Source organism: Octopus sinensis, linkage group LG24, assembly GCF_006345805.1.
Source record: "Octopus sinensis linkage group LG24, ASM634580v1, whole genome shotgun sequence".
Lineage (NCBI taxonomy): Eukaryota > Metazoa > Mollusca > Cephalopoda > Octopoda > Octopodidae > Octopus > Octopus sinensis.
The window spans coordinates 22,070,124-22,083,167 of record NC_043020.1 but is presented as its reverse complement, the minus strand read 5'-3'; the positions used below and the strand labels follow the sequence as shown (position 1 = coordinate 22,083,167).

The 13,044-nt window shown below is 37.4% G+C and overlaps 1 protein-coding gene across 1 annotated transcript in view; it reads right to left on the bottom strand.

Moving 5' to 3' along the window:
• Window positions 1-13,044, bottom strand: part of LOC115223980 (glutaryl-CoA dehydrogenase, mitochondrial) — a 45,450-nt gene that overhangs the window by 20,398 nt on the left and 12,008 nt on the right. Inside the window, exons 2-4 of the mRNA XM_029794753.2 lie at window positions 11,167-11,205; window positions 4,902-5,039; window positions 257-380 (exon numbers count right to left, since the gene is read on the bottom strand). Of these exons, the coding sequence (XP_029650613.2) occupies window positions 257-380; window positions 4,902-5,039; window positions 11,167-11,205 (301 nt within the window). The remainder of the gene's footprint in view (window positions 1-256; window positions 381-4,901; window positions 5,040-11,166; window positions 11,206-13,044) is intronic.

The following is a 13,044-nucleotide window of genomic DNA, read 5'->3' as shown; positions in this document are numbered from 1 at the left end:
AAGTAGGTTTACAGTTACTCAACTATCTCTTTTGCATTCATATATTAACAGTTTAGATTTTAATTATAAAAAATATGAAACCATTATTCTATGCTAATTTAGTTAATTTTGTCAAGCTCCCTTTTCAGTTTGTAAGATAGAAATTTAAATGTAATAAAATACTTTAAAAGAAATTTAAAATGCTTACGTGATAACTGTAAACCTACTTTTGGGCCACCCTGTATATATAAACTATGTTGGCTGCAAAGCTACTCACCTTTCCAATTCTCTTGTAATCAAACCATATGCTACAGATGAAACACCAGCACATCCATAACCTTTGATTGTCGGACCAAGAACACCTAATGATCCCATTTCATTCATTATTTCACGGTCAAAATCTTTTTTTTTTTAAAGAGAAATGAACAGAACAATTACAAATTAATATCAATCAGTGAAGGACAGTTTTATTACAATATCACAAAGAAGACCAGAATGGACAAGGGTCCTAAAACATCCTTGCGGGTTTTGTTATGTCATACATTTTCATCCTGTTTCATATAACTGGGTTGCTTATCCTGTGTTGATAATATCACTCTTCACTCCTCTCTAATTTTGTTTGTTATCCATTTGTAAACTCATCTTTTAACTAGGTATCTCCCATGTAAACTAGGTACTTCACCAGTAAACCAGGTACCTCCTCTGCAAGCCAGTTACCTCACCCATAAACTAGGTACCTTGCCTGTAAATCAGGTGCCTCACTTGTAAACTAGGTATGTCACAAGTAAAACTAGATACTTCACCTGTAAGCTAGAGACTTCAGCTGTGAATTAGGCATCTCACAACAAGGTGGAACTGCTACCCTCAGCTATCTATTGTTTCAGGAAGGTTGCCCAGACCAAAAACACTCACTCTCCAAGCATTCCTCTATTCCACGACATTTTTGAATTCTTTTATTTTTAACTCAACTTCACAAGAAAGTTGATCAATGTATGTCATTCTGGTTTGATATGAGAATTCCCAAAGCTCATGGTCAACAGAAGGATCTCTTTCAGCCGTCCATCTTCACTTTGAAAGTGGTAACCAGCATATCTTGTCCGCCTTAAACGACTGGTGACATGTTGGGGATATTTCCATAAAGCTTTCCCTTCATTAGATGTTCCCATGATTTGTTGAGAACAAGTCAGGTTGGTCTCAAGCACTACTAGTACAACCTGTCTATGTGACAGGTTGTTGATGACCAAACCAGCAACCCCAACAAGCTTGCATGGTAAGGAGGGTGATTTTTTTGCACACTCTGCAGGACAAAACACAAGAGCTGTCAAATTGCAAAAGAACAAAGGTTTCCATCAATAAAGATACTGAAAATGTCTTCCATTGGAACAAGATAATCTCTTGCAAGGATACAGTTACTGCAGAAAACGGTCTTTTGCTGCACCCATTCAGGTTTTGAACAACACACAAGTTAACCCTTTCATTATCATATTTCTCTTCAAATACATTGTCATTGTTTCAATTAATTTTGGAAATAATGAAGAATTTAGTAAAATAAATGTCCTCATTAATCTGGTGTTTGGGACATAAATTGACAGGAAATTTTGATGGAAGATGGTTTTAATTAAATTTATTTTGAAACAGGGCATTTGTATTAACAGAACCAATGTGGACGCTTCAACAGCAAACTGGATCTGGAAATTTTTTTTTAATCTTGAGAGGAATAGCAGTGTGTATGTGTGCGTATGTGTGATTTTTGTGTGTATGTCTGTGTGTGTGTGTGTGTGTGTATGTATATATATATATATATATATATATATATATATAATAGTGTATAAACAATTTATGTATTTATACACAAGGTGACCTTTGACAGGACACCTTACATGCTAAAAAGAGCAGTAAAAGCCCAAACCACAGTGTGTGTGTGTGCATGTGTGTGTGTATAAATATATATATATAACACTTGCTTATGTGTGTATGTAAATATACACATATATCAAAGAATTAAGAAAATATTAAGCAAAAGACAACTAAATACTTTATAACTTGATATAATAACACTGACTGGGTCACCATGACCCAACACTTCATATCAGGTCAAGTACAATCAATTGTTCCAGTGATGTCAACTGATTCTGAAAGAGAACAAATGAAGGCAACATATTGTGTTACTATTGTCAAAATTGTAAAGAAAACCTTTCCTTTGATTGATGAAGCGGGATATAGGTTTACTGTGTCTGTGAAATTGACGACTGTGTGTGTGTGTGGTTATTGAGATGTGTGAATATGTTGAGGTTTATGTGCGTTTTATGTTTCAGGGGAAAATGGTGTGATGGCAGTTGAAGTGTAGATTTATTATAAAGGAAGAATGGGATAACATTTTGCTTCCTTTCCTTTTGTTAGTTTCTGAAAACTGTTTTAAAGAAGAGAAATGGTGTGATTCATCAAGTAAATGAATGTTTGTTTCTTTTGGTGGGGAGGCACAGGAGCTATTTGTGTAAGGGAGGTCACTCTGATGTTATTACTTGATCTGGTGCAAAGAGGCAAGAAAATATTATGGAGAGCTGAAGAGGCACAGGACCCTAGCTATTTGAAGTCCAGTGATGGTATGAAGAGCCATGTCTTATACAGGTGTTGGACCTCTCTGTCCACAGGGCCACAGGCAATGAAGCAATTTAAACTATTTTGGAGTACTTCATGCTTCCACCAACCAACAGAATATTTGGTAATGTGGAATCTCTGTTCCAACAAGAGGAAAGCCATAATCCAACCAGAAGTACGGCACCAAGAGGCAGAAGAAAGATGAAGGATGAAGAACTTGATTCTGAGGGAGCTTGGTTCAAACAGAGCCTCTCCAAAAAGAAGACCATATGATTAGACCAATGGAACAATGGACTTTTCTGCATCACCTTCCTGCTGTTATTGGTGCATGACACACTCCTTACAGCCACAAATTTGCACAACTGAGACATGATGGAGGACTGGCTATGTGGGGTATGTAGGGAAACTAGTGGACAATTTGGTACACAATCTGTTGGAATTTAAAACAGCACCCACTCAATGGAGATGATGCCATGGCAAGGTGCTTGTGATACTCACTCACATCCTGGAGCAGGAGAGATGTGAGACATGCCAAATACTAAGGAAAAACCATTAATATTGTTATGGAGGTAAATAAACAGGAGAACATTGTGTCCTAGTTCCGTTGGTTGGAGTTGAAGCGGCACTCCAGTTGTTCAGGACGACAAAAAATCTTCTTTGTCCTGTCAACGGCCACAGTAAATAATGATTTTAGGAACTGATCTCTGATCCTAACATGGCCAGGGAAAGTTTATAAAAAAAATTAAAATGCCACCCTTTAAAAGGCGACGGGGCATTGGTGTTGGGAGTAGTTGGGAGAGACGGTCAGTCGATGCGGACAGCCAGCCAGGAGTTGAGTTGGCAAGAGGAGTTCAGTAGTTGAGAGAGACAGTCAGTCGATATGGACAGCCAGCCAAGAGATGATAACGGCGAAGCGAGGAAGACAGGCAGGGAGTTAGAGACGATGACAACGAGAGACAGACAGGTGTAGTTGGAGGTGACAGGGACAGAGATGACAATCGTAGTAGCTGTGAGGCTTAGAAAATGTTGCAGACTCGGAATGTGCCGGTCATGTTTTTGATTGGTTTGTGTTTTTGAATTCTGATGTTTGGAAAAAAAAAAGACTCTGTGACATAAACTGTGAAAAGAAAGAAAAAAGAACTGTAAGATGTGTTTCTAAAAGAAAAAGAACTGTAAGATGTGTTTCTAAAAGAAAAAGAACATTGTATTAGAAGGAGGAGAAAAAAAAAGAGAAAGAGACTGTAAAAAGAAGGAAAAGAAAGAGAAAGACTATTTGTTTTGATTGTTTTCCAAATTCTGTATTGTGTTGCATGTCAACTGATTGTTGTCGGGTGTTGTATTTTGCTAAATGCCATTGATTGTTCTTTTTTTTAAACTCTGTGTACGATCTGTTAAATGTTTGTTAACCTTGTGTTGTAGTTAAATGTTTTTGTTTGAAATGTTCTGATTTGTGAAGTATAAATTGTTAAACTAAATGCAACTGCCTCCTGCTGTCTCTCTCTGTTGTTATTGTCTTGGTCCCTTGCGTTCGCTGCTTTTCCCCGTTTCCGTCGTGAGCTTCCGTTTGACTGAGCGTCGTCGTCATCGAGACTTAGAGCCCGTTATCGACATGGAAGGCCTAGGGTCTTAGAGTCCTGAGTTGAGTGCGCGGCATAACAACATCAATGAAATTCATGAGGGAAAGAGAATAAGTCATCAACAACAAACGATCCACAGCAAAAGGTCTAATGATGGGGCATTAAGGTGGACCTGGAAAGATGGTTATGGTCGCATCACGTCATCCTGACAAATTTGAAGTTGGACATGGGTCCATGGATTAAAGAGATGAAGGTCATGCTGATGGAACTTACAGTCCAACGGTATGAAAGGTTTGATCAAGGCTTTGAGAGAAAGAGTCCCAAATACCAGCACCTTTTACAAAATTGCAGGGAGGAAGAATGGCAAGAATGGCTATTCCAAGCCAAGGTTAATTCTAGAAACTATTCTGCCCTGGTCACAAGTATTCAAAAAGAAAGAAAGACAGCAGCTCACAGGATGAGAGAGAGAGAGTCTAGAGAAATAGGCATTTGTTGGTTATGGAACAGAAGAAAAAAATTGAATTGGAAGTCAGGAGAAGATGAGCTGTGGTTTGGCCAGCATCACAGCTGACCTGCCAACAGAAGGTGTTAGGGTTGAGGGTCAAAATGTCAGATGAATACTGGACACTGTCTAATGACAATAACATTTCCTTGTCAAAGATACTTTCACTAAAAATAAATGAGAGGAAAGTATCTTTTAAATGGAATTACTCTTCCTAAATAAAAGATGAACTTATTATGACTTACCTTCATTCCTGTTGGCCAGTAATATACGAGGCATAAGTTTTTCTTGACAATAATCCCGAAATTGGTCACGGATCAGAATTTCTTCTTCTGTCAGTTGACTTTCCAAATTAAGGGCATCTTGCCAGTTAAAGGTGGGACCTGCACAGAGGATACACATACAAACACATGAAAGCATACACACATATCATACATCTACACACATACAAACGTGTGTCTGTATGTTTGTGTATGTATATGTATACATACATATCATCATCATCATCGTTTAACGTCCGTTCTCCATGCTAGCATGGGTTGGACGGTTCGACCGGGGATCTGGGAAGCCAGAAGGCTGCACCAGGCTCCAGTCTTATCTGGCAATGTTTCTACAGCTGGATGCCCTTCCTAACGCCAACCACTCCGTTGAATATATATATATATATATTCAACCACGTGCTTTCACAAACTAATTTTCTTATATATATATATATATATAAATATATATATATATATATATAATGTATATGTGTGTGTGTGTGTGTGTGTATAAAATGTAAGCAGTACTAATTTCAGATGGAAAATAAAAATCAATCTTATTGATATGATTGGAACTTCAAATCTATCTCACCTGCCAGGTAAATATGCTACTAATTACACTACAGGCCACCTGTCAGTACCTCAAGCTCAGAATTAGTTACATTAAAATTTTTTTCTGTTATTTTTTTATTTCTTTTTCCCCATTATAAATGTTCCAGTTTTATCCCTACAAGATAACTAGTCAGTTATTTAATATAGCAGAACAAGTGAAATCTCTCTCTATATAAACGGCAGTTTGTCTGTGCGTGTTTCTGTGTGTCTGTTTTCTCGTACCCTCACCCTGACCACGGCTTTCAACCGATTCTGATGAAACTTGACACACACATAGCCCAATGTCATAATTCAAAACTAACGCAGCGAAAATTTTGAAAAGTTCCCCCAGTTCTGAAAAAAATCGATAAATTCGACATGGGGTCGAGAATAAAAAAAACAAACCACAGACTGTCTAGGGGACGCAACTCAACCTTTTATTACTCTCAAAAAAAAAATTTACCATCATTTTTTTTCCATTTTTTTGCTATTTTTTGGCTATAACTCTCTAAAAATGCTTTATAGTTATTTCCCTTACAAACCTGAGCAACGCCGGGCGATACTGCTAGTTGATATATAAATATACTGTTAATGCTATGTATTACACATATTACATACACAGACATAATATATAAATATATTTCTCCCCAAAAGAGACAGGTGCAATATGCCCCAACTGATAACAAATGTATTTCTGGTCCCCAAGAGACTGTTTTACAGCAAACTGGTGGAAGACAAGCACATGCAAAGAGGAGAGAAAAAGTATCTTCAATACCTCACCAAACTGCTTTGAGATCAACCCTGACAACAAGGAAGCACAAGTGTAAGATTGCCCTGCCTGGTGAAGCTGCACCAACGGAGATGCCACCACCTATGAACAGAACAGAATTACAGGAGCGCAAAAAAAAGGCAGATTGCACAAGTCCAGAGCCAACTTCTTGCCTTCTCCCCCAGCAGACCACCAATACCCAACCTATGGCAGAGCCTTCCAAGCACACATTGGACGAATTGGTCACAGCTGGACACACCGTGTCCTGTCTTCTTCTTGCATGTGATCTTTGGTCATCATTGGCAATGAAGGATACCTATGCACACACACACATAGCATATGTAAACTATCTACAAATGTGATTCCCAACGTGGGGCGCATGCCCCACCGGTGGGGCATGATAATATTTTGGTGAGGCATGTGTAGAGTTATGCTGAATTTTTATACCTTTTGTACACAATGTTAAGTATACCAATAGGACAATTTGAGAATGAGGTATCAAAAAAAATTTTCTTTTACATTCCTTCGTGAACAATTTTATCAAAATTTGGACAATTTAGAGACAGCAGGTCGTTTTCGAGAGAATTATTTCCTTCAATTTAGTGCTGTGTGAAAACATATAAGTAATAAAGAACGTGTGTGTGTGTGTGTGTTGCGTGCATGTATGTAGTCTGAAACTGGTCAGTACTGAAAGCAATGCCATCTTAATTCCCTATGGAGAAATAAACTGGAGACAGACTTATGTGAGTGGGTGTGTCTTTTAAGAGTACTGAGTCTTTTATCTCTGAGGATAGTGAGGGATGAAAGAAATGGGTTGAAATGGAGTGGAAGTAAGGAGTAGTGGAAGTAAGGAGTAGCGTCAGTAAAGGAAGAGAAAGAGGCAGAAAGAGAGAGAGAGAAAGAGAGGAGAGAGAGGGAGATTGATAGATAGAGAGAGAGAGATTTATGGTACCAGGTAACGTACACATACGTGTGTGTGTGTGTGTGTGTGTGTGTGTGTGTGTGTGTATATATATATGAAAAGAGATGAGAATTAACAGGTGATTTTATCCTCACCAGTCAGTTTGTGAATTCAGCAAAAAGGTAAGAAAAACTTTCATCATTGATAAGGCTAAGAAGACTCATGGAATATTTTTTGTTTCTTTTTGAGCATATTTTCCGAAAGATTATACTGAAATCTTTTTGAAGATTCAAAGGCATAACTACAGATTTCCATACCCCATCCCTGACTTTGGATGGTCATAACTTTCAGAAAAATTGATATTTTTAAAATGAAATTGTATACGAATGTGTTATATCATGTAGATTCCGAATATACAAAATATTTTGGGGAAAATGTTTTAGGAGGGGTTGGGGGCGGAGAATTTCGGAAAATTCACTGGAGTCCACTTCAAATCATCTTAACTTTCAAGAAAATGGATATTTTTTAATGAAATTCTCTACAAATATACCTCAGACTATGTAGATTCCGATGACATAGGAATTTTGTGGGGAAAACGATTGGGGCTAATTTTGAGAACTGTTCTCCACTCGCGGGTGTTTCTGAATAAGTCGTCCGTATTTGTTGCATTTTCTCCGTTTGTGCATCTGTAGATTTCTACTGAAGCAACAAACAAGCAACGAAGGCAAATGAAGCCCTCGCCAGAAAACTCGTTATGCTAAAAATAGCAGCTAAACATCTGGTACACAGAAATATGTTACTAAGACGACTTATGTATTGAATACGATTTTTTTTTCACTTTAAATAAATGGATCTTTTCCTTTTGATGGCCAGATTTCAACACAATTTCTAGTTAACTAAACACTTTAAAACTTCGTATACTGGTAGAATGTGTCAAAAGAAAACATTATTTTCACTTGGCTTTTTTGATAAATTTGTAATTCGTTTGTTTAACGTAGTTTAATTTTTCGAATTTTAACCAATCCTATGCTCTCTTTTGAGCTGAAATCATTTGCTGCGTTATCGATATTGATAAACAAACGAAGAGGGTTGTGTTGGCATGTGCTAGAAACAACAGCCATATCTCTTAAATATCAAAAGGAAAAGATCCCACACGCATACAAGCACTTGCATATAGAAATAAATATACATACACTCGCACACACAGACAAGTATACATATACAAAGATACATGCTTATACACATATACGCACACCGCATACACACACACACATATATTCAGATACATACACATGTACACTTGCCCACACACACACACACTCTCTCTCTCTCTCAAACACATGCATATACATTTGCACAAGCACATAGTAATTAATATATAAGTGTACACACACATACAAACGGAGATATACATACACACACAAGCATACATACACGTTCGTGAGTTCACACTGGTGTCGATAGAATCGACTTAATACTTTTGTCTCTCATGCTTTGTCCCCTCTGTGTTTTGCCCCTTGCTGGAACAAATTTATACAAAAGGTAAATAAACCAGAAATGGGGGATCAATGTTTCATCGTTTCAGGGTCGATAAATTAAGTACCAATTACGCACTGGTGTCGAGGATTTTTTCCCAATTTATATCACAGCCTCCGACAAGCTGGGGCATCCTTTTATGAAAAAATATTTCGCAAATTTTTACAATATGACCCACACTCCATGCACCCTCATATCCCACTCTAGACCGATTTAGGCATATTATTGTTTTGTTTTTGTTGTTTTTGGTCCTTCAAAACCATGGGAGAAGCCTTTGTGGTAAAAAAAAAAATAAAGAAAATATTCAAAAAATATAGTTAATATTTTTATTGGGCGACGAAATTCATCGATTTAAGAGATATGGCTGTTGTTTCTAGCACATGCCAACACAACCCTCCTCGTTTGTTTATCAATATCGATAATGCAGCAAATGATTTCAGCTCAAAAGAGAGCATAGGATTGGTTAAAATTTCTAAAAATTAAACTACGTTAAACAAACGAATTACAAATTTATCAAAAAACCCAAGAGAAAATAATGTTTTCTTTTGACACATTCTACCAGTATACGAAGTTTTAAAGTGTTTAGTTAACTAGAAATTGTGTTGAAATCTGGCTATCAAAAGGAAAAGATCCCAGTTAAAGATCCCAGGGTGAAGCATAATTTGTTACATAATTTCTATAATTAACATGATACTGAAAAGAATAATTCCCCATCTGAACTTTTTAAATTATGTGCGCGAGCGCGCGTGTGTGGTGGAAATCTACGGATGCACAAATGCACAAAACGGAGAAAATGCAACAAATATGGACGTCTTGTTCAGAAACACACGCGAGTGAGAAACAATTCTCAAAAATAGCCCCCAATCGTTTTTCCCCAAAATTCCTATGTCCTCAGAATCTACATAGTCTGAGGTATATTTGTAGAGAATTTCATTAAAAAAATATCCATTTTCTTGAAAGTTAAGCCGAATTGACTCCAGTGATATTTCTGAAATTCCCTGTCCCAACCCCTCCTAAAACATTTTTCCCCAAAAAATTTTGTATATTCGGAATCTACATGATAAAACACATATTCGTAGACAATTTCATTAATAATAAACATTTTTCTGAAAGTTATGATCAGCCAAAGTCGGTGGTGCAGAAATCTGTAGTTATGCCGATTTAAAAATACATAAAATGAGTTGTGTAAGTAAAAAATGTTCGCCAATATTCAAAAGAATATTTAAAATTTGGATATCCACGATAAACTGTCACCAAGTTATGAGCGAAAAACTCGGATTTTGTGAATTTTCCAAAGTCCTCCCCTCACACCTTGGAAAAGATTTTCCCACAAATTTCTTTTTAATCGTAATCTATGCCGGTTGAAAGGTATTTATATAAAATTTTATAAAAAAGAACCCCACATTTTCCTAAAAGTTATGAGGGGAAAACTCGGATCTTGTGAATTTTCTGAAGTTCTCCCCACCATTGCTTTCCCCTTTTTGTTTTCATATTCATTTCCTAAACATTTTTTCACATCCGTTGCATTATTTTTTATTTTGTTTCCAGGTAATAATGGTAAACATTAACCAAATTTTGAATAACAAAAATTAAATATCACAAGGGGGCATCAAGATTTTAGAAATGAATCAGTGGAGCATGGCCAAAAATCAGTTGGGAACCACTGAGGCTGAGAAGTAGTGAAGAGGAGGATTCTGCACAGAATGTTAGGGACTTGATTGGAAAGATAAGCCGTGAAATAAACACATCACTAAGTTGTATTGCTTGATATAATATAATATTTAAATTATTCAACAATTTAAACTCACTCAAGCCCTTCTCTTCCTACGCAGTGAAGGGCCATCAATAACTTTTCTCCCCTGTTCTTGACTCAGGGCTGGTTTTTCTGCTTCTTTCCAGTTGGATCCCTTATTTTTTTAGTTCTACTTCAGTATCTCGCCTCTATAATCTCTTCCATCTCTGTTGTGAGTTCCAGATCAGGGACATGTATAATGCCAGATGTTGCTTCCTTAAGTTGTGCTTCAAGATCCATTCTTCCACCGGTTCTACCCACTTCTATCACAATTCTTCTCGGAGATTGGCCTTACTGATTCTTTCTGGATTTTGCTGCACCACACCGTGTGTTTATCTGAAGCAAGGCCTTCTCCCAGATTTTGATGCGGTCGATCTCAGCCCCCACTGCTTCGACTGGCTGGCAGCACGTAAAAAGCACCATCCGAACGTGGCTGATGCCAGTGTCACCTTACTGGCTCCCATGCTGGTGGCACGTAAAAAGCACCCACTACACTCTCGGAGTGGCTGGCCTTAAGAAAGGCATCCAGTTGTAGAAAAATTGCCAGATCAGAATGGAGCCTAGTGCAGCCTCCTGGCCTGCCAATCCCCTGTCAAACCGTCCAACTCATGCCAGCATGGAAAACGGACGTTAAACGATGACGATGGTGAAACACACTTACCTTTACTTTCTTTGGGTTCTGTCTTTTTCTCTGAGGCAGCTTTTAAAGGTCAACATTAAGGAATTTTAACAAAACCATCTTACGTATACTCATATACATACAGACATATCTATGTACACACAAATATACACACACACACACATATATATATGTAATGGAGTTGGGTCCATGATAATTAATCTGTGGGTTCAATTCCCAGACGAGGCAGCACATTGCACCCTGAAGCAAGAGACTTTATTTCAAATTATTTCAAATTATTATTCAGCTGAAATAACTACTAGCAGTAAATGGAGTTTACCCTTGCAATGGACTGGTGTCCTATCCAGGGGGAGTCTGGAATTGTCAGTCTTTTATCCATCCCAGAAAGCAAGACAAGCTCTGGCCTAATGTGTCTCAAGACTTGAGACAGACTTTATAATATGCGTGTATCTGTGTACATGTGCTTGATGTGATGTGATGTGTGTGTGTGTGTGTGCTTTGCATTCTCTTGGAGTCTGGCTTAGCTGGCAAAAACTTTGAAGTCACTATCAACACTGTTCTTGTTAAAGAATAATTAATTTGCTCTCTATCAGACATATTGAGCAATTCTTCAATTTAATGTAAAACTTTTTTTATTATAAGATAAAAGCAAACATTGACAGGCGTGGCTGTGTGGTAAGAAGCTCGCTTCCCAACCGCATAGCTCCAGGTTCAGTCCTAATGTATGGCACCATGGGCAAGTGTCTTCTGCTATAGCCTCAAGCCAACCAAAGCCTTGTGGGTGGATATGGTAGACAGAAACTGAAAGAAGCCCGCTGTATATGTGTGTCTTTGTGTCCCCATAACTTAATGGTTCAACAAAGGAGACTGATAGAATAAGTACTGGGCTTAAAGAAATAAGTATTGGAGTCAATTTGTCCGACTAACAACTCTTTAGAGTGGTGCCCCAGTATGGCCACTGTCTAATCACTGAAACATAAAAGGATTAATATCTATCTATCTATCAATATATATATATATATATGTATGTACGTATGTATGTATGTGTGTACATATGTATGTATGTGTATATATATATATATATATATACACACACACAAAAGGTTTTAATGCCCAACTGTTGCAACAGAAAGGTTATCAACAATCCTCACCACCTGAAAAGGGGTGAGTTGGGGGGGTATATAAGAAAATTACATAAGAACTACAAAAGTTCCAGACAAACAGACAGATACACATCTCCCCCAGACACACACACACACACACACACAAACTGACTGCTTCACACAAACATATTGCTTTGCCACATAAACAACTTCATATTGTGTTTTTGTCTGTTTTTTTGTAGCTTTCTTTCTTCTTTGTATCTTTCTTAACAGTGCCTGACCTCTAAATCTAGGCTAGAGATGGAATGGTATGGAGAGGAGAGAGAGAGAGAGAAAGGTGGAAGGAATGTGGAGGAAGAGAGGGAGAGAAGAAAAGAAATCTATGAATAAACAACAAAAACTTAGATGCAAAAAAAAGTTTAAAAAAAATAAAAAGGAAATTGAATCCTGACAGGATATTGTTTTGCAAAGTCAGATGCTTTGAAATTAACGGTGCCTAACTTATCAAAGAATTAGTCACACAAACACACACACATATATGTACACACAAACACATATATATGTACACACAAACATGCACACACGCATATTTATACACATGCCCATATATATACACACACATATATACATATATATAGGAAGCTCGTAAGCTTTGAGCAGTCTGTAGAAAGTATAAAAGAACAACTTTCAGGAAAAAATGGTGGTTTATTGATGTACAAGGTTCTGAATTTTTCCCACATTTCAATAAGCTGCAAAAAGTTATTTTATAGTTCACAACTGGCAAGTGGGGTTGCTG